The sequence below is a fragment of the Octopus sinensis genome, linkage group LG8 (assembly GCF_006345805.1).
Source record: "Octopus sinensis linkage group LG8, ASM634580v1, whole genome shotgun sequence".
NCBI classification, from domain to species: domain Eukaryota; kingdom Metazoa; phylum Mollusca; class Cephalopoda; order Octopoda; family Octopodidae; genus Octopus; species Octopus sinensis.
The window spans coordinates 77522813-77545896 of record NC_043004.1 but is presented as its reverse complement, the minus strand read 5'-3'; the positions used below and the strand labels follow the sequence as shown (position 1 = coordinate 77545896).

The 23084-nt window shown below is 38.2% G+C and overlaps 1 protein-coding gene and 1 long non-coding RNA gene across 3 annotated transcripts in view; one reads left to right on the top strand and one right to left on the bottom strand.

Annotated features, from left to right (window-relative positions):
- Window positions 1-22360, bottom strand: part of LOC115214997 (inner centromere protein A) — a 49701-nt gene extending 27341 nt beyond the window's left edge. Inside the window, exons 1-5 of one of the 2 annotated variants that reach the window (XM_036505490.1) lie at window positions 22061-22360; window positions 13282-13476; window positions 7404-7499; window positions 5492-5795; window positions 1978-2573 (exon numbers count right to left, since the gene is read on the bottom strand). In XM_036505490.1, coding sequence (XP_036361383.1) covers window positions 1978-2573; window positions 5492-5795; window positions 7404-7499; window positions 13282-13424 — 1139 coding nt within the window. In that variant the 5' untranslated portion in view covers window positions 13425-13476; window positions 22061-22360. The remainder of the gene's footprint in view (window positions 1-1977; window positions 2574-5491; window positions 5796-7403; window positions 7500-13281; window positions 13477-22060) is intronic. The other variant, XM_029784108.2, reaches the window with a different exon arrangement.
- On the top strand, window positions 7413-14380 carry LOC118764593. Its single transcript, XR_005000410.1, has 3 exons — window positions 7413-7530; window positions 8593-8734; window positions 14147-14380. It is a non-coding gene; the product is annotated as an uncharacterized LOC118764593 (long non-coding RNA).
- Window positions 22361-23084: the final 724 nt, after the last annotated feature.

The window sequence follows — 23084 nt, the reverse complement described above, 5'->3', positions numbered from 1 at the left end:
AACCTGGAGTGTGTGTATATATTACAGAGACAGTGTGTGTTTATAGAGAGACTGTGTGTGTGTGTGTGTGAGAAAAAGAGAGGGGGAGAGGAGGAGATAACATTGCAAACAATGAATAAAATAAACATGAAATAAAAAATTCAATATAAATAAAAGCTCATTAAAAACTATCTTGTACCAAATATATAAATTTGTGAATTTGAAATATTCCTTATCATCGTTGTTTAACGTCAGCTTTCCATGCTGGCATGGGTTGGACAGTTTGACTGGGGGCTGGCAAGCCAGATGGCTGTACCAGGCTCTAATCCAATCTGGCAAAGTTTCTACAGCTGGATGCCCTTCCTAATGCCAACCACTCCAAGAGTGTAGTGGGTGCTTTTTACGTGCCGGTGACACAAGGGCCAGTCAGGAGGCACTGGCAATGACCACACTCGAATGGTGCTTTTTACGTGCCACTGGCATGGGTGCCAATCAGGCAGTACTGTCATCAGTCATGACAATGATTTCACTTGCCTCAACGGATCTTCGCAAGCACAGTTTATTACCCAATGATCGAAGGGTGCTCTTAAATGGGCCGGTTATGCTGCACTGCCATAGGCCAGTTATGGTCTCACTTAACTTGCCGGGTCTTCTCAAGCACAGCATATCTCCAAAGATCTCGGTCACTTGCCATCACCTCAGTGAGCCCCAACGTTCGAAGGTCATGCTTCAACACCTTATCCCAGGTCTTCCTCTTCCACAGGTTCCTTCTACTGCTAGTGTGTAACACTTTTTCATACAGCTGTCCTCCTCCATACGCAACACATGACCATACCAGTGCAGTTGTAAAAGGGCACCATTCAATCAAAAATGGAGCCTGGTGCAGCCATCTGGTTCGCCAGCCCTCAGTCAAAATCGTCCAACCCATGCTAGTATGGAAAGCAGACGTTAAACGATGATGATGATGATGTCCAAGCAAGTAGATTATTGTATGTTCTAACAACTGCAATACATGATCATTTCTAATAACAAGCTTTTCCAGTAGTCTGTGGAGGGAACCTGTGGAAGAGGTAGAGCCAGGAACAAATGGGAGAAGGTGGTGAAGCATAATCTTTGGATGTTGAATTGCATGGAGGCAATGACAAGTGACTAAGACCTTTGGCAATTTGCAGTGCTTGAGAAGACACGTCAAGCCAAGTGAAATCAGAATCGTGGCTAGTGACATGTAAAAAGAACCCACTATACTCTTGGAGTGCTTGGTGTCTGGAAGGGCATCTAACTGTAGAATGTAAGCTGAACCAGACTGGAACCTGGTACGGCTCTCTGGCTTACCAGTTCCAGTCAAACCATCTAACCCATGCCAGCATGGAAAACAGACGCTAAATCATGATGATGAAGATAATCTGGGGTTCATAATCATATAAGACAGCCAAATATTAAAACTATCACACCTGTGACAATATACTTCAATTTCTTGAGAAAAAAAATTAATTTATAGTCAGCTACGACCTGTGTCAATAAACTCTTGCTGTTTATAGAGGCCAATGTTAACTTCATACAATATGCACAAATAACTTGTCAAACCATGCTCAGTCATATTATAACCATCAATGAAAATTTTTTCAAAAGGTAAAGAGAGAGCAAATTAAATCAGAAATTTAATCAATCATCATCATCATCGTTTAGCGTCCGTTTTCCATGCTAGCATGGGTTGGACGGTTCTACTGGGGTCTGGGAAGCCAGAAGGCTTCATCAGGCCCAGTCAAATCTGGCAGTGTTTCTACGGCTGGATGCCCTTCCTAACGCCAACCACTCCGTGAGTGTAGTGGGTGCTTTTTACGTGCCACCCGCACAGGTGCCAGACAGAGCTGGCAAACGGCCACGAACGGATGGTGCTTTTTATGTGCCACCGGCACGAGGCCAATGTTAATATTAAACTGAAGAACATTTTTTTGGACTCTGAACAATATACAACCCTAAGTAGTAGATTGCACTTACCTTGTACATGGCCTAGAATCATCAGAAGTCTGATTATCATCATTAAGTGCAGCAGCAACGGCTTTAGCTTGCCGTTGCATCTGCCTGGTTCTGGTGCGGGGCCTTTCAGGACTTGAAGCTTGTGGAACTTCCTCTGAAGATGAAGATTTTTCAGCCGGAATTGATACTTCAGAGTTACTGCTGGAGCTTTTAGTATCACTTGGTAATCCAGAATCAGAGTTTGCCGTTTCAGTATTTTGAATTGGAACAGTATCCTGACTATTTTGAGATTCATCAATCTTTGGGACAACTTCAGAATTTTCAGATTTATCAGTCTTGGCAATATCCTGACAATTTTGAGAATCATCGGTCTTTGGGATATCTTCACCATTTTTAGATTCATCAGTCTTTGAAGTATCCTCACAAATTTGTGCATCATCAATGTTTGGGATATCTGATGAGGGATTTTCACTTTCTATTACATAGCTGCTATTGTCAACCCTGTGTTCCCTATTCAATGGAGAAACTTGCTTTTCACACTCAACCTTTGAAGCCACGCTATTGTTTGGAGATACTTCAGCTGCATTGGTGATAGGATTGTTCTCAGTTTTTGAGCCCTAGACAGATAAATTTAAGGTTAAATTTAAACAAAAACAAAATTAAATATGAGTAAGAGCTCAACAATCAATCATTTACTAAGTGGTTCATTCATGCTATCAATTATCATTGTAGTGCGCCTCCCAAGCAAAACACAGCTCGTTTTGCCCTAGTTTGCTTGACTGAGAAACTCGTTAAAATTAGGAAGAGAATCATGTCATTAGAACATTTGTTGCAACGACACCCAACAAGGGAATCGTTATTTGGTTGCTCAATCTCTTAAACTAGAAGCAAATCACACCCTAACACCTTAAAAAAAAATGGAGAGATTGGATAATATAGTCCTGTGTAACAGAAAGATGTAGAAAAGAAAAAAATTCAAGTGGGATGCTTCTTAGCATCAAACATCGATTTTTCTCCAGTTTCACTTTAATCAAATTTGTCTAAGCACAAGCAGATTTTATACACCCAATGACAGTTCCTTTTCTCCCTTGTATTTTTAAAAAGAAATATTTACTGGTTATGTGACTCAATCATATATAGAAAAAATTGTGCCTAGTTTTGCAAATACTAATGATTTCTAACATAAATAAAAAATTACAAATTTTGGGGGAAAGTGCAGTTGATTAAATTAAACCCAGCATTAGATCAGTAGTTCTATGCTACTGATGTTGTGGTAGTGAACACCATTACCTGCTCCTTGACTGCCTTTAGTCTCTAAAGGCACCTGGGTGCAATGGTTTGAAGTTGCCTATCAAAACAATACTACACAAATGTAACATACTTAAGAATGGAAGTTAGCACAAACACTGTATTGTCTTGCAGTTTCATCGTTTCGTTTAACATCCGCTTTCCATGCTGGCATGGGTTGGACGATTTTGAATGAGGGCTGGCGAACCAGACGGCTGCACCAGGCTCCAACCTTGATTTGGCAGAGTTTCTACAGCTGGATGCCCTTCCTAACACCAACCACTCCGAGAGTGTAGTGTGTGTAAATATAGATATATACACACACACACACAGATATATATATATATATATACATACACATACACACACACACACACACATATGTGTGTAATTATCCAAAAGTCAACTAAAGACCCGAGAGTGAAATTAGGAGGATGTAAACTGTGAAAGCCTGTCAAATGGATTGAACCTGTAATTTAATAAGTCTAGCCTTGTCACACTAATTCCAACTAAGAAATATGTTAAGAGTACAGATATTTGTGGAATGTTCACTTAGTTGTTGCTTCAATGAGCAGATAGTTCAAATGACTAAACAACTGAAAGTTATTAGTGAAACCAATTGGAAATATGCCGTGCATGAGAAGACCCGGCAAGCCAAATGAGACCATAATCTCGTGGCCTGTGCCAGGGGCGTTACCAGCCCACTTATGTGTACCTTTTCCTTCTTTGGACACTAAAACTCTGCTTGCGAAGACCTGTTGAGGCAAGTGAAATCAAAAATCAAAATCAAATTCAATGACTGGCGTCTGTGCTAGCGGGGTGCAAAGAGCACCATATGAGTGTGATCATTGACAGAGTGGCTAACCGGCTTCTGTGCCAGTGGCACTTAAAAGGCATCATTCGAGCGTGATCGTTACCAGCGTCGCATTACTGGCACTTGAGCCCTGTGCTAGTAGAGTATTAAGAGCACCCTCCAAGTGTAATCGTTGCCAGAGCAGCTATCTGGCCTCTGTACTAGTGGCATGTAAAAGACACCATTCGAGTGTGATCGTTACCAGCATTGCCTTACTGGCATCCGTGCCGGTGGCATGTGTAAAAGATTCGAGCGAGGTCGTTGCCAGTGCCACCTGACTGGCCTAGTGCCGGTGGCACATAAAAGCACCCACTACACTCTCGGAGTGGTTGGTGTTAGGAAGGGCATCCAGCTGTAGAAACTCTGCCAGATCAAGATTGAAGCCTGGTGCAGCCATCTGGTTTGCCAGCCCTCAGTCATACGTCCAACCATGCTAGCATGGAAAGCAGACGTTAAACGATGATGATAATATCTCTATATTTAGAGGTCAACTAATGACAGGATTACTTTTCGTTCCTTTCATATACAGTAGCGGCCATAATATAAGGGTCAGTAAGAACAAGTGTACTGAAATATTTATTATTAAAGATTAACAAAACGTTGAGGCTAGATATTTTACCCATATTTAGATATATGTAATATTTATCTTTTGTGAAAATTTCAAGTGAATGGAATAAATATTTCATAAAAGAAACCCCTACTATTACTATTTTGTGACCATCCCTTTAGTATCAATGACCTCCTCCTGACATCAGTTACCACTACAAAGTTCAAATGATATGATTTATAAGAAACTCACAGATGAACTTTGTGTAAAAGCATTAAAATATCTAGTCAGGTGATCTGAAACTTAATGCATTATGCACCGATTTCATTCAACAGTTTGAAATAATCTCTAAATTTCAGATGAATGAAACTTAAAAACAGTAAGAATGATCTTGATAACATTATGTCACATGGTAAGAAAAAAAAAAAACAAGTATAAATTCGATTAAAATTTCACTAATTGTGGATATAATCAAGCATTTGGTAGAACTTCTATTAAGTGTGTGTGTGTGAACTAGTATCCTTTTAAGGCATTTGACATTGTAGCAGATAATTAATGGCACTAAAGTACGTTTTAAGTGACAAGCAATATAAAAATAAAAACAAAAACAAAAAAAAACCCCAACATTTTTCATGGTCCAGCAACCATCACCATTAACCAAATCCTTAGTGATACCACTACTGCACTTTATGTTTCCTCATCGTTTCCATCAAGCATTCTAACCTCACGCTCTCCACCTCTGTCTTCTACAAGCCCACCCTTCACTCGACTTCTTGAACCCCATCCACACCATGTGCTCTTTCCATTAACTCCCAATTAAAAAGAAATCATTAAATTGAAATACATACATTTGAGTCAGTCAAAGGCTTCTGAGGAGAGAGTGGTTCTTTGGCAGGTGAAACAGAATCTTCAATATTTGAGGTTGACACTTGGCCATTTTGGGGAGATGTTAAATTAGAACATTTCCTTTTAGATTTTCCTCTTGCAGGTTGTTTTCTTGCCTTTGAGATTTGCACGGTTCTTTGTCTGGTAGAGCGTGTTGAATACCTACTGCTAGTATTACCATCTGATTCTTCTTCAGGTGGGATATTTTCATCATTACAAGATGAATTATCAGTTTCAGAAAAGTGAAGAGTCTTTCCAACACAAATGCTATAAGAGAAAGAAAACAAGAAGGATTTCATTCATTCAACCACAACAGCAACAACAAATGCTTGAAATTTTTCATCTTATTATATTACATTTTCTAACAGCAAAGAAACTCAAAGTTTGTTGGATCTTTTCACTTTGACCGAGAGATTTTTAAAATAATTTCTTTGTAACTAAACACTTTTAACCCTTTCGTTACCAAACCGCCCAAAGCCGCCCGAAAAAAATGTTGGTTAATGTGACCAAACCGCCCAAATTTACCTGTTCATATTTAAATGAGAATATCAGAGCAAATCTCTTTAGTACATTCGTGAAAACATGTGATTATACTTCGTAAACAGTTCATCTACAGTTTTGTACAACGATCGATGTGTAATTTTAATTCCCTGAATTTTAGGAGATTTTTTTCCACATTTTTTTCGGCATCGATTTTTCTTCAACTTTGAAAATGGATTGGAGTTTCATGTTATCAAGCATTGATTCTGAATTGGAAAATTTGTGAAGCAAATACTGGGTACTGTTGTGGATTTAGTTTTTATACAGGGAAACTAATGTTAGTCAGCATGGCTTAGGGTATGATGTGGTCTGGAAGTTATTGTTTGAAGCGATCAATGCGGAAACAAACTTACGCAAAATGTAAACAAACACAAAATGGGGGTTCAAATTTCGGAAAATTTGTGAAGCAAATACTGGGTACTGCGTGGATTTAGTTTTTATACAGGAAAATAATGTTAGTCAGCATGGCCTAGGGAACGATGTGGTCTGGAATTTATCACTTCCATACCATAACCAGGGCCGTATATTATTTTTTGACCGATTTCTTTAGTTCGGTCAAACTTGCAGTGGATTCCAGTATTTCACTTTATTCCACCTTTATGGTACACCTGTTGTGCATTAAATTCAACTGATGATATAGTGATGTGCACAATTCTTCTTTATCAAAATTTTGTTGCATACCCATTTGAATATTAGCTGATGATTCATTTTCTATGGTGATGTTTAAACAAAATTTTAATATTTTTACCTTTTGCTCAATTTACCTGTAATTAAAGTCACTTTAAGACAAAAGTTATGCAATAGAATTGATTAAGAACCCTTTCTTTAATTATGTTCCAAATTTCACGTTAATATGTTGATAAGTAAAAAAGTTACAGTTATTTAATGAAACAAGCCTAGATTCATGATTATTTTAGAATTTAATTGAAACTCATGAGGGGTGTATTTTGGTCAGAAATATAGTAACGAAAGGGTTAAACTTCGTATACTGGTAGAATGTGTTTACAAAACATCTTTTTCTCTTGGCTTTCTTGAGAAAATTCTGTAGTTTGTAAGCTACTTGTTCTTTAATTTCTTGCATTTCAGCAATTTCAACCAATCAATGACGTCTATTGAGGTGAATTCAATATCTCCGAATCGTTGTCAACAACAATAATTTGCGGTGTCATATGAAAAGATCCAGTTTATTATATAATTTGTATTACTTAACATTTCCATCCTTTAATTAATATACAAAATATTAAAATTGACAATTTTTTATAATTACTAAAGTTAAATGTTAATTTTCAACAGTTCATTTCCAATTCATTTCTACATAACAATAGCACAGCTCACCTGGATCTCCTTATAAATGAAGGAAGCTCACTCTGTCTTCTCTGGGGACGGCGCTGTCGAGCTGATGGTGTTTTGGGCAATACCTGGATCTGAGAACTGGAAGGATAAATAAATTCTAAGAACTGATGTAAATGCATTTTTTTTTCATTTTAATAATAAACACTTGTATTTAATAGCAAAAGAAAACAAAAGTTTACGGAAAAGGATATCAGCAGGAAAACCATGGTCCAAATGTTATCAACTGTGAATCTTGCTAAAGGGAATCAAGGATCATTTACTGGTGTTAGATCTACTGTTTACAAAAAAAATTACAGAGATGTACTTGCATAGCGAGTGACTTGATCTGAGATCGTGTGCTGAAACGAAAACAATTGCAGCATGGAAGGTGTTTATAAGCCATTTAAGAAACACACACAATCTGTTAGATTCACTTCAACATTTAAATTTAATTTAATTTGTCAAATTTAATTTACAAAAAAATGTTATCAAAAATGTTACAAAAAAATGTTATCAACATAGGCGCAGGAGTGGCTGTGTGGTAAGTAGCTTGCTAATCAACCACATGGTTCCGTGTTCAGTCCCACTGCGTGGCATCTTGGGCAAGTGTCTTCTACTATAGCCCCGGGCCGACCAATGCCTTGTGAGTGGATTTCGTAGATGGAAACTGAAAGAAGCCTGTTGTATATATGTATATATATATATATATGTGTGTATGTGTTTGTCTCCCTAGCATTGCTTGACAACCGATGTTGGTATGTTTACGTCCCTGTCACTTAGCGGTTCGGCAAAAGAGACCGATAGAATAAGTACTGGGCTTACAAAGAACAAGTCCCGGGGTCGATTTGCTCGACTAAAGGCGGTGCTCCAGCATGGCCGCAGTCAAATGACTGAAACAAGTAAAAGAACAGTGAATCTTGCTAAAGGGAAACAAGGACCATTTACTGGTGTTAGATCTACTGTTTACAAAAAAAGTTGGAACATGTGATTTACTCTTTATACTCTCTTCACTCATAAGTACTATCTACAGCTGTGACAACAACAAGGTTTGTGACTGATTTCACTGAAACGGGTATGATTATCTATAGGCAAGACAAGAGAGGTAATGATGTGAAGTCACAAAACTAAAATAGTCAGATATTTTTAATCACTCAGACATAGAAGGTAGTCAGTGATTTCTTTTTTTTGTCAGGTTCTCCAAGATTGGAGGGAAGATAGGAAGTTATCTTCAAACTGGAGACCTGAATCGAATGTTTGCAGAGTAAATATTGCCCAAGACTGGTAGTGATATTAACCCTTTCGATACCAACCCACCTGAAACTGCCTCTAACTCTGTAGTACAAATGCCTTGTTTTCAAAAGTTCTGAATAAAATCTTCCACCAAACCTTAGTTACAATTTGTGTTCCTAACACTAGATTAATGATAACTAAGGTATTTTACTAAGTTCTTTGTTATATTTAAAATTAATTGAAAGAAACAGAGAATTTCAACAGAAATATGGTAACAAAACGGTTCAGAAGAAAAATAATCAGCAGAAGACATAAGAGAAGGAGACCTCAGTGTGGTCACTCTATATGCTAGAAATAATAGCCTAAATTTCCTTCGATCCACACCCTTCCAACTGCTTCTAATGTCAATCTACCCAAATGTAGAGATGTGTTTAACCCTTTCGATACCAACCCGGCTGAAACCACGTCTGGCTCTCTAGTACAAATGTCTTGTTTTCAAAAGTTTTGAATTAAAATCTTCCACCAAACTTTAGTCACAATTTATGTTCTTAACACTAGCTGAATGACAACTAAGTTATTTTACTAAATTCTTTTTGTTATACTTAAAATTAATTGAAAGAAACACAGAGCATCTCAACAGAAATATGGTAACAAAAGGGTTAAACTGGATGACAGCTTTAAGTCTACTTCCAAAAAACTAAAATTAATACAAAGTATTTTGTCAGAAGCTCTAACATTTTTGGCAAACCACTGACTTGAATTGAACAATATTTTATTATGAGCCTATTCTATTGTGTCTGGGGAGAGTAATTTTCTTTTTGTGCCTTATAATATTACACACTCACCAGTAAAATTTCCACTTTTTAATTTTTTTTTATTTTCCTAAAAATTTTGTTGCGTCTTGCAACCTTTTCAATACTTTTGACTCTCAAGTGGAAATTTTACCGGTGAGTGTGTTATATTATAAGGCACAAAAAGAAAATGACTCTCCCCACACACAATAGAATATGCTTCAACGCACAAACTCATATAAAGAATCTTGCAAACCAAATCCCCCCAAAAAATTATTATGAGCCATAAACATTATATATGAAATGGGACCTCATACAGAACAACAACACTGGTTGGAAAGTAAATCCAATAGTCTCTGCATGTTTTTAGAAGATTAAAAAGTACGACTCATTTCCTTTTGGCATCCACTATCTCTACCATCGCAAAACTAAAGTCATTTACAATTGCAGTGTGGTAGAATAGCTATTCTTTACATCAGTGCCTCCCAAATTGAGTTTTGGAAGACTCCAGAGTTCTACAAAAAGATTCTATGGTTCCAATAAATATGGGATCTTTCAAAAGGATTTAAAAGTTCATTTTTGTTCAGAATTAAATTCTCTATAAAATAACGTTTGCTTCATTTGATACTGTTGAGACTTTAGTTGTCTCAATTGCTGTTATTTGCCTGCAGTGCGACTGCGCAAAGTTCTGTTCTATTTGCAGCACGACGTGTTCAGTGTTGGTTTTTAGTTAGTTTTTAGCTAGTTTCGATGACTGGCGTCCATACTAGCAAGGTGCAAAGAGCACCATACGAGTGTGATCATTGACAGAGTGGCTAACTGGCTTCTGTGCCAGTGGCACTTAAAAGGCACCATTCGAGCGTGATCGTTACCAGTCGCCTTACTGGCACTCGAGCCCCGTGCTAGTAGGGTATTAAGAGCACCATCCGAGCGTGATCGTTGCCAGAGCAGCCAACTGGCTTCCATGCCAGTGGCACGTAAAAGGGCACCATTCAAGTGTGATTGTTACCAACGTCACCTGTGCCGGTGGCATGTGTAAAAAGATTCAAGCGAGGTCGTTGCCAGTACCGTCTGACTGCCCCTGTGCCGGTGGCACGTAAAAAGCACCCACTACACTCTCGGAGTGGTTGGCATTAGGAAGGGCATCCAGCTGTAGAAACTCTGCCAAATCAAGATTGGAGCCTGGTGCAGCCCTCAAAATCGTCCAACCCATGCTAGCATGGAAAGCAGATGTTAAACGATGATGATGATGATAATTTCTCTTGTTCACTTTTTCACACATTCCACCTATAAACTTATTTGATATAGCACTGCCTCACCTACTACAACCAGTCTCATCACTCCCTGGTTCACTGTCCCTTCAACTTCCAACCTGACATGAATCCCTTTCTTTTTCCACCACTTCAATTACTTCTTTCTCTAATACCAGCTTCTCACAATTATGGATCTGTCCCTCTCATCACCCCAATGCACACATTCTCTCTCTCTCTTATTCTCCTGCATTTATTGAGGCTATTTTAGAGTCCTTAATCTTGCAAACTGCAAAGCATTACTGCTGGTATGATGAAAAAGCACTCAATACACTCTGTAAAGTGACTGGTGTTAGAAAGGGCATCCAGCCATAGAAACCATCCCAAAGATACTGGGGCGTGAAGTCTAACTCATCAGATTCTGCTGAATTGCCCAACCTAGGCCAGCAATGGTATATAGACAGAAGGCGGTGAGTGGGCAGAAACGTTAGCACGCTGGGCGAAATGCTTAGCAGTATTTCGTCTGCTGCTACGTTCTGAGTTCAAATTCCGCCATGGTCGACTTTGCCTTTCCTTCTTTCGGGGTCGATATAATCGACTTAATCCGTTTGTCCCTTCTGTGTTTAACCCCTTGTGGGTAGTAAAGAAATAGGTATATAGACATTAAGTGATGATGATTATAACAAAGGGGAAAAAAAAAAAAAAAAAAAGAAGTCTTTTTCAAATCACGAGATAGCTGGAGCTTATTTCTGGTTTTCTGTAATACTGGACATGTGAAAGCTAAATCTTCCCCTTAATAGTTTACTTCAGGTACCGTGTAGGAGAAATTTACCTCTGTATTGCAAGTTAATGAAATCAATTTCATAGTGTTGGTGCATTCTACAAGATACTATCGACTTCTTGGCAGGTTGTAAAACATTATCGACCCCATGGTCTATGTACTTACTACTTGTACTTGTGGCGACATTCACCCTGGGTGGGTTCAGTCGGCTTCTTCCTTGGGAAGAAGTTTCGTGGGAATATGTGGATTTCACAAGCGGTCCCCAACAATCCCGCATATAGAGAGATCCTGTTTGCCGCAGATTGTCCGCAGACGCAGACACTCCGAGGATTTTCACCACAGCCACGGCTGCCGGGCTGTGGCCCTAATACCACTCGGTGTCAGACCAATCTGCCTTGGGTGGCCCTACCAGGAACCGAAGTTCCCAACGGCATAGCTCTGATACTACCTGTTGGCATGGTCTATGCAACCATTTTCTCTTACAATGAGACCCTCCATACGGTCAATGAAAGCCAGCAGTGAAATCTTTCTCAAATTACACCATGCAGTTTTGAAAAATTGCAAAACGGCACATTGGATAATCAAGTCTTTGCTAAACTGTATCTAAAAAAAGTATGAATGACCATAGTTATGTTTAATCCTTAGGTTTGCTTAATCAAGGTTGACCAGGGATAAGGATTCTTCAGATTTTTTTTAACTCACTAAAAAGCATTGAAGAAGGTTCTGTTGATGAGAATTTTTTTGCTTAAAGTGAAAAGGCTTAAGAGTTCATTGGATCATTACAAGACATAGTATGCAACGTCAAAGGGGATAAACCTCATGGAACCCCTCCCTCCTCCACTCTGCAGTCCTTTAACCCTTTAGCATTTAAGTTTGTCAAATGTAATGTTTATTCATCACCATCATCATCGTTTAACGTCCGTTCTCCATGCTAGCATGGGTTGGACTGTTCGACTGGGGTCTGGGAAGCCAGGAGGCTGCACCAGGTTCCAGTCTGATCTGGCAGTGTTTCTACAGCTGGATGCCCTTCCTAACGCCAACCACTCTGTGAGTGTAGTGGGTGTTTTTCACGTGCCACTGGCACAGGGGCCAGAGGAGACTGGCAAACGGCCACAATCAGTTGGTGCCTTTACGTGTCACCGACACAGACGCCAGTCAGGCGGCGCTGGCATTTGCCACATTTGGACGGTGCTTTTCTTTTAACATGTCACTGGCACAGGTGTCTTAACTACTATTTCCATCCAATTTTCATTTGATGATGGTCTTAACGTACTTGACTCAATAGGTCTTCTCAAGAACAGCATTGTTTTAAATTGATAATACATTATTAGATTTAGAAGATGTGATTGTTTATTTTTAGAATGACATTGTAAGGTAAATGTGAGAGGCTGGATCTGGCCAGTTGAAATGCTAAATGGTTATTAAGTACAGATGGAAATTGAAATAATAAGGATTAACTTTAGCATTTAAACTGGCCACATCCAGCCCAAATATTCTACCTTGCTTTATACTGAAACTGACCAGATCCATATATTCTACTTGCTTTATGTTTTAACTCAAAATCTGGCCTCTTAACACCTGCCCTATTGTATATCATTCTAAAGATATACAATCACACCATTGAAATCTGAAAGCTATGAGAATGCATGATTAATTCAAAACAATGGGAATTCATAAGCATATGTGACAGAATAATTTGAATGCTAAAGTGTTAAGCAAAACCATGGTTTTTTGGAAGTCTCTTATCATACTTTAGCAACTGTACCAGATGATGTACTAGTTACATATAATTGTACTAAATAAGAAATTTACAAATAAGGAATACATACCTTTGAAAAGCAGCTTTAGCTGTCTCTAAAATCTCATCAAGCCAGGTGAAATGCTCTTCAAAGCTTTCCAAAGCTTCCTTAACGAATAAGTCACTTTGTTGCACTAAATCCAAGCCTAAATTATGGGGGATTGCTGTATCCATATTTTGTAAAATCAATTTGCAAAAGACAGTGGGGGGAGGGGGGGACTAAAACCTGAAAGAGAATTTTAAAAAATTTATGAGCATAAAATTGATAAATTTGAACATTATACAAAGTCAATCAAGTAAAGAAAAATAAAAAATAACAATCACTAACTTTTATGATTAACATCTCAAATCAATATTTTCCCTACTTTAATTAATCATATTTATCTATATATCATAGGCATTTGTGTATAACACACCACTAATTATAGCCAGTGAAATCCTATAACAAAATATCTTGTATAAAAAGCATTGATATTTTTCCAGTATTATAATGCATGGAAAAAAGAGGAAAAAGTGAGAGAGAGAGAGAGAGAGATCCACTGATTCTTGACATTGTAGAAATCTACAGTTTGTTGTTTGTATATGTTCCTTAGCAACTAGCTGATACCACCATGGTAGGGTTAGGGTTTTACAGGGTATCACAAAATTTCATTGTAAATGTTAATTTGTTGTTTTCTTTCATTAAGTATCTTTATCTTCAAAGGTTTTATATTGTTTTTATTAATTTCTCAAAAGAATTTTTTTTTTTTTGCCATGTACCACTTGAAAACAAAAATACATGCCATGTTTTATACTATTGCAAAAGCACATTGACAACAGATGGATTTGATTGGCTAAAATTACAACAAATTTCATGCTTTAAAAGTTTCATAACATTTTTTTTTTTTTATTAATAGAATTTTCTATGGTCAGGAGCTCTTCTTGTTCTCAACCCCACCTGTTTCCAAGTTTATCAAACAAAAAACAGCCAGGACATAGTTACATGGAAAATTGGAAATGAATGACACTGAAACGGGCCTTTTGTTTACAAAGCTCACAAATGTCAAGAAGCTAGGATATGCTTTTGCAGTGGACTACAGGCAAACGACACAATTGGCAGCACAAGGGCAACATGAAATCACCCCCACAAACAAAACAGGCTTTAGTTAGCTTACATCTAGAGGACACTTACTCAAGGTGTCACCCACTGAGACTAAACCTGAAAGTGATTAGGAAGAAAACTTCAGCCCTGCCTGCATCTGTATATATACATATACACATTATACATACATATATCATTATCATCATCTGTTTTCTATGCTGGTATGTGTTGGATAGTTTCATAGGATTTGGCGAGCTACAGGGCAGCACTGAGCTCCAAGGTCAGCTTTGACATGGTTTCTACAGCTGGATACATTTTCTAATACCAACCACTTTACAGGGTCCACTGGGTGGCACTCAGCCAGCACCAGATCTGTTGTCAATGTAGCAAAACATTGACTGAAAAGAATGACAGGAGTTGCAATTAGCTGTCTTGTTGAATAAAAAACCCCACAAGAGATATTATCACCAGAAAAATTCCAGTCAATTTTCTTTTTGCGATGTCTACAGAGTAGAAGAGTCTTATGCCCTGCTCTCAAGAGTCATGCTGGCTGCCTTCCATGCAAGATCATAAAGCATGGCTAGATGTCACAAGCTTCCCTCCTCAGCTCAAGCCGACAGGGCTAGATTGAGGGGATTGTAAAAGGTTAGATGGTATGACAATTTTTCCATTCCATGGCAGTAGGCTCCTCATCTGGGAAGCTACATGCCTTGCTGCTCATCTGGCTGAGAAAAGCAAACTGTCAAGGTATCAGTTGCTCTCCAGCAGGTTTATGGTCAAGCCTGTGGCAGTGGAGACTGCTGACGTTCTTGGACATTGGACCATATCCCTACTCACTGCTATCAGGGCAGAGATAGCTGACTGCAAGTGTGAGCCCCGTGAGTGAGTGGCTGTTCCAGTGAATCTCCCTTGCCATCCTCCAGGGCAACCTCTTTTCCACTTTGGCTGCTAGGGCCATGAGAAATGTTTCTATATTGTGAGAGGCAGAATTTTTCAAAATTAAATCTGATTTTATTAAACTCTAGTCATTCTATCTCAATCTGTTTATTATCATTTCCTATCTTTCTATTCGTCACACATTTCTACCTGTCTAATGTTCAGCTTACTGCCTGCTTCTTTATAACACTAATACTGGTGGCATGCAAAAAAAAAAATTGCACCTTGTACTCTGTAAAGCAGTTGGTGATACAAAAGACACACAACAGTACAGCAGATGCTAAAATTGGAATGTACAAGAAACAGACTTCCTAGGCTGCATTGAAAAGTACTAATCTGGGAACAATAAATCCAAATAAACACCGATACAGGGTAGGGGGTACTCTTTAATCTTGCCTGTTTTATGGAACAATCTCCAGTGCTGATGACACATCATCATTTAATTTTCCATTTAACATCCGCTTTCCATGCTAGCATGGGTTGGATGATTTGACTGAAGTCTGGCGAACCAGACTCCAATCTGATCTGACAGAGTTTCAACAGCTGGATGCCCTTCCTAACGCCAACCACTCCGTGAGTGTAGTGGGTGCTTTTACGTGCCACCAGCATGAGGGCCAGTTTGGTGGTACTAGCAACGGCCATACCTAAATGGTGCTTTTTATGTGCCACCTGCACAGGAGCCAGTCCAGCGGCACTGGCGATGACCTCGCTTGAATATTTCACGTGCCACCAGCACAAGTGCCAGTAAGGCGACAGAATAAATAATAAAGTTAACAGGCTTTCTCTGGTACCATGTAGGCAAGCTGATGCAGATGCTGATAACCCATCTAACCAAGCAAGCGTTAGTAGAATGGGTTACCTTTATGATTACTGTCTATGAGTCAACCTCTAAGTGGTCACATAACCAGCCAGAATTAGCCGTCAAATCTCCCTCAATTCACACATGTTCTTGGATACATACAAGGATGGCCACAAGTGGAAAGTGCTTGATAAATGGCTGCTTTGTCCTATTGACCCAGGGATTGAACTGAAAACCACAACACATATTCACTATTACGTTGTCCTGTAAAACAATTAGGTACTTCAAATTAGGAGGCTTAGCTATTTTAATTAAGGGAGTTCCATACTCAGCCTACTGAGAAAGTTAACAAATTGCCAATTCTTTTGGTAATCTCAACTTCCAGTCATCCTCATCATTTAATGTTTTCCATGCTGGCATAGATCAGACAGTTTGACAGGAAGCTGGCCAGCTGAAGAGTTGCCTGAGCTCCATGTGTTTCGACATGGTTTCTATAGCTGGATGCCCTTCCTAAATGTCTACCACTTTTCAGAGTGTACTGGGTGTTTTTACATGGCACTGCAAGATTAGGATCACTTGGCTGAAGAAGGATGAAGGGACATGCCTGTATGCAAGGACAGCCGTAATTTTACCAAGCTAGATGTGTGTCTTCTCAACACAAATGATTTTCCTACACTGTTGTTCAATAATACTAAAACTGTTTCCAGTAAAGTTTAGCTCTGAAAATATGGGTCTTCAAACTTGAATTAAAACTACTGTGGGGGCATAATTTTGCCAGATCTTTAAAAAAATACCTCTGGTTAATGGAAGTGTACATTTTACTTGACTAAGAGCTTCTAGTATAGTCAAACACCTTTCTTTGGCATTTTTATTTCTATAAGAGTTACTTTTTGTGGCAACTTGTACATTCTGTTAAGAATTTAATCAACAAACCAACATCATTAAGTTATCTTTTCAGACCATTGTTATCACAGTCTGTTAAGACTCTTGGAATGCAAGACTGATCTTTGGTGCAGTTCATACAGATCAACTTTAATTTGTCAGAAAAAAAAAATTCAATCTTTCCAATTATAGCACAATAAGTGTTGCTACTTAAAAGACAAAAAAACTAGTGGCCTGACATTTCCTTTTTTATCTTTGCTGTGAGTCTTATATCAAACTTTAATTTGGTTGGGTCCCTTACATTAAAATAAGACTCAAGCTCTTCCTAATTCATCAAAATATTAAACACTACCATGCTCAAGCCACCAATTAGATGAAGGTTTTTCAAAAGGGAAAGGAGCAGTGTATGTGGCTTCAAATTCTGTAACTGTATTCATTACTTTAAACAGTTCGTTATATATATTTCTCATTTCAGTATAGTTAAACTAGTGGGGAAACTTTAGAGAACTGAAATTCTATGTTGATGGCAACTTTGACACAGCATGCTGATTACAGTGCTAGTGAATTTGAGCTGCACATAGAAAGGAGACATCTTTTAGCCTAGAGCACATAGAACTGTTGTATCTTCCAATGCTTGAAGCATCATATGATGAAAAAGCCAACAAAATTTGTCTTTATTTTTATTTGTTTCAGCCATGCTGGAGCACCACCTTTAGTCGAGCAAATCGACCCCAGGACTTATTCTTTGTAAGCCTAGTACTTATTCTATAGGTCTCTCTTGCCGAACCGCCAAGTGACGGGGACGTAAACACACTCACATATATACGACGGGCTTCTTTCAGTTTCCGTCTACCAAATCCACTCACAAGGCTTTGGTTGGCCTGAACCCAGAACCATGTGGGTCGTATGCAAGCTACTTACCACACAGCCACTCCTACGTCTTAACAGATGGTTGAAATGCCATGGATCAGAAGCACTTTAGGTTTCAGGCCAATACACCCTCCCCTACCATAAACAATAACACTAACCACCAATACTACTACCATTGTATTATATCTTTGTGTGTTCCAACAATGAATATTCAGTTGTTTGATCAACTGTACGACTTTGTTTCCTGAATTAGTACGTAAATGGCTTTGTCATCTATCCATAATTTCTCGGATGGAATCAATGAGCCACGAAACCCAACCTTTAAATTACAGCTACCACCATCTGACCAGCTTCCCTGCAATTTCTGTCAACGCAAAGCTGTAGTAAAAGATACTCACTCAAGATACATCAGAGTAGAATTGAGCTCAAAACCTCATGATTGCGAAATGAACTTTTTAAGTATTCATCCCTGCTGTGTTTATACTCTGATCACCAGTACCAACACCAAGTGGAGGTGCAATGGCCCAATGGTTAGGGTAGCGGACTCGCAGTCGGAGGGTCGTGGTTTCGATTCCCAGACCGGGCATTGTGTGTGTTTATTGAGCAAAAACACCTAAAGCTCCACGAGGTCAGGCAGGGGGTGATGGCGACCCCTGTTGTACTCTTTCACCACAACTTTCTCTCACTCTTTCTTCCTGCTTCTTGTCCCTGACTTCCTACGCATCCGCTGAGCCTGGATGCGCATTCATCCATCCGTCGATGCTCTCGGTGTCGGAAGGGGGGGAGTGACCTGCTTTCTCTTCTGCGAGTCTTACGAATAGCAAAGGACCACGTTTCGGACTTCTCCCATCTTGCAAGCTCTGGGACGAAGACCGTTCGCTCAAGAGCAACAGTACCAACACCACCAATACTAAAACTGGTATTCCTTCGGTTGAACCTGCATTTACATCAAACTTGATCATATGATTGTTCGTTAATTCCTGTAAAAATTTTTTTATTTCTTTCCTGACCTTTGGAAGGCGACATTTGCTTTGAAGTGAGAGCAGAAAGTGAAAGATGCGTGTACGAGTATATGAAATGGACGTGAGAGAGAGAGAGTGCATGAGTGAAGGTGTGTTGTTGTCATGTATTATATTTTTGCATGTATGTGTGACACTCACTCTCTCTCACACACACACATTAGTTTTCATATACACGTACAAACATAAATACATCATTTTTGTATGTATTTGAGTATGTGTGCATGCGAGAGAGAGTGTGCCACTTACACATACAAGACAATAACACACACACTTTCGCTCACTCTCTCATACACGTTCATACATCTTCCACTTTCTGCTTTCACTTCAAAGCAAATGTTGCCTTCCACTCGTCATCACAACACACACCTTCACTCACTCATGCACACACTTTTCACTTTCTCCTCTCTTTCAAAGCAAATGTTGCCTTCCAATGGTCAGTAAAGAAATAAAAAATTTTACGGAAGTGGCTGCTTACGAAGCACATGGTTCTGGGTTCAGTCCCACTGCATGGCACCTTGGGCAAGTGTCTTCTACTATAGCCTCGGGCCGATCAAAGCTTTATGAGTGGATTTGGTAGACGGAAACTTAAAGAAGCCCGTCGTATATATGTATGTGTGTGTGTGTGTGTTTGTCCCCCCAACATCGCTTGACAACCGATGCTGGTGTGTTTACGTCCCCGTAACTTAGCAGTTCGGCAAAAGAGACCGATAGAATAAGTACTAGGCTTACAAAGAATAAGTCGTGGGGGTCGATTTGCTCGACTAAAGGCGCTGCTCCAGCATGGCCGCAGTCAAATGACTGAAACAAATAAAAGAGTAGAGAGTAATCATACGATCCCATAAGACCGAGTTTGATGTAAATGCGGGTTCAAGCGAAAGAAAGCCCTAAAACTTATACAACCAACTCCCTGAATAATGGACACCAACATTAAAAATAGGTATAAAGATAGCAGTGTCAAACATCAGTGTATCGTCGGCTATGATGAGAGTCAAATGTTAAATTTATAGCAACACATATTATTAGATTGTGGTGTAAACGGTACAACACAATAGAAATGGGGCTTTGATATGTGGAAGTGACGGGAGTTTTCTGTTTTATGGTTTAGTCAGACGAAATGGGGGGCTGCTGTCTGAAAGGATATTTTTATGTGCTACATGACGGTAAGATGATTTAAATATGAAAAGCCTAATTGAAATTCTATAAGCACCCGAGTGAAAAAAGAAAAAAGTGAAAAGCCAACAATGTCAAACAGATAACTAACCAAATGTTGAAAGAAAAATAAAAGTATTCCGAAATTTGGCGCAAAAAGAAAGCTAATCCGGCAACTCCAAAATAATATATTGCCTACTTTTTTTAATGCGCCAATGCAAGCACTACACTGGATATTTAAGACATTTAAAATTCTATCGAATAACAGCGACGAATCAAATATAGGCGGGGTGGGGTAAATATAAATAGTAAAAGCACTTCTTCCCATGATATGCGGAAAGTTACAGGCTTTGTGTTTCGGAACACACCTCCCTCACCTAAGAGTTAGAAAGATTTCCACCCGCCGAAAAAAATTTTCCGCAACAAATCCCTATGTAATCGAAATCTACAGCATCTGAAATGTATTTGCAGATATATTTCATCAAAAAATATCTATTTTTCTGAAAGTTGAGGAAACACAGTCGAGGGCACACTTGTGTAGGTATGCCCATTTTTGTTTCTACATGTAATTCAGGGAAGAAGGAACTCGGTGGTGCCGTTAACTGATGAATTTGAATTGTAACAAGGCCTTCACTAATTCACAATTATCAGACTTACAAGTTTTGATAACCATCATGCTCATGAACACACAACTATAACCCCTACAGAATTTTTTTTATTTCGGAACGAATATTTAGCATTGAGCTACGAGGTTAAAATGTTAATAAAGTGATTAACTTTTTTTTTATCTAATAGGTAATAATAATGGAGGGCCCAGTTTTCATAATTTCGTAAGCGTATCCCTAAAGGTAAATAAATGCATCTATGTGGTTGGTGTATTCTATACAAATATTTCAATATGTTAAAATAGAGGAATCGCGCACAAATTCAAAAACAAGGTTAATAAATCTAGTTTTGGTTTATTTGTGCAGACAATAATTCAATTTAAAAGAATATAATTTACTTATACAGCTGTATTAATACAACTGTATATTCCATAAAACGAATGTTTTTTGCAGCTACCGATATACCAAGGAAAAATCCATTATTAATTGCTATGAAAATGATAAAAATTAGTGTCAAATTTTGTGCAGGAAAAAAACAACAAAATCTCTTCCGTATTTGGGTCAATTTCAAAGATGGCAAGGATTTCGTTCGTTTTCAAATGTACGCGGTAGCACAATGTATGTCTGACCTAAAAACGAAGAAATAATAACCTCATGCTGCCTGGAAACTAATTCCGTCAGGAAGATATTAGCTTAAATGCTTATTTCTTTCTTAAAGGACGCAACATTTATCAAAAGAAATTCAGCCTAACTCATCGTACGTAGGAAATGTGAATCGCAGCAGTTGTTCATTCGAGATGCTAGCATAAAAGCTGAAATCAAATCGATTGTGCAGAATCGAAATATTATGGTCGAACGGTAATTTATGTTTATATAGTTTACAAATAATGTAGACCAGAATAATATCCACGAACGGACTGAGTTGTGGAGGAGCAGGACTGTTCGTGTTACGTTCAACGAAGTTATGGCGGTGAGCGAACGGGTGACAGGTTTGTTTTGAATTTTGAAAAAATACGATTAACAGTTAGGGAAGAAACGATGAAATTCGGAAAATGAACCCATTATCAATATTAGAAATTCTTCAGATATCCCATATTATTAATTAAAATATTTAACGGTTAACTTGACATAATTCCATTCCCTTCAGCTTTTTCCATCTGTTGTTCGCTTATTATCTCATCGTAGGTCTGTCTCTCTACTCGGCCAAAACATTTTGAACTATTTTATTAAAATGAAGAGAAATAAACCTTTCTCTAATAAATAAGAGAAAATAAAAACAAACCCCTTTCTTATTTCTCTGTCTTTGTTATCGGCAAAAACAAAGATAAAGAAAGATTGTAATGCAACACCTATTAATAAAATACAAATGTCAGAAGAACACATATTAAAACGTTAAAATAACATGAATTAGATGAAGGAAATAAGCTGATGGGATAAGCCTAATAAGATAGAAGGAAATAATTTACCTTTCTATGCGAGCCATGACAAGACGTATTTAAAGGAGAAGGAAATTTAAATTTTCCGCCTTGCCTCGGTCGACCAATCAAAACGGTCACAGCGGAATTCTTGCAGAGCTAGCTTTCATATCGGCAGATTCGTACATCTTTCATTTTACTCATTATCTCACTTCTTTCCTTTATCTTTCTGTTACGCCCTTTTTCTCGCTCAATATATTCTAACCATTTTCTTTCCGGCAATCCTTCGGAGATAGTTTCAGAAAAGATCCAAGTTAAACTATTTGTTCAGCAATTTCCATATAAAATTTTTGGTACCTACATGAAATAAAATAACACTGCATAAAATAAATATATCAAATTTCTGAGGAAAATGATGACTGTAGTAGCCCCAAGACCTATTATTTGATAATTATTTTTCTATAACGTGTTTTTTTATTACCCTCAGCTCAATATTGTTTAATGTTTTAAGGTACTACTTAAGAACAGTGATCCCGGTGAGCGCTCTCGCGTACTTGGTTTAAAACATTATTTACTTTGTTTAACAAAAATTATTTACTTTCTGTAAAAAAATTTATTTTGTGTTTTACTTACTTTGCTAGGTAGTCGTTGTAGGATCGACTAGTCACGACTAGCTAGCGCGAGAGCGCGCACCGGGACCACTGTTCGCTCGTAGTACCAAACTTTTATTTCTTTAATTATTTCACGAATTGCTTATATTTATTTATTTTTTGTGTATGTAAAGATAAATTAGAGATATACTATTGACAATCCAATAATTTATTTATACTACAATATTACATTAAATACTATGAATAAAATATAACACAACATAATATTATATAACATATAATTATAAAGACCAACAAATTGTTTGGACTTATATATATTTTTCAGACAGAAGGCAGCGAGCTGGCAGAAACGTTAGCACGCCGGGCGAAGTGCTTAGCAGTATTTCGTCTGTTGTTACGTTCTGAGTTCAAATTCCGCTGGGGTCGACTTTGCCTTTCATCCTTTCAGGGTCGATTAAATAAGT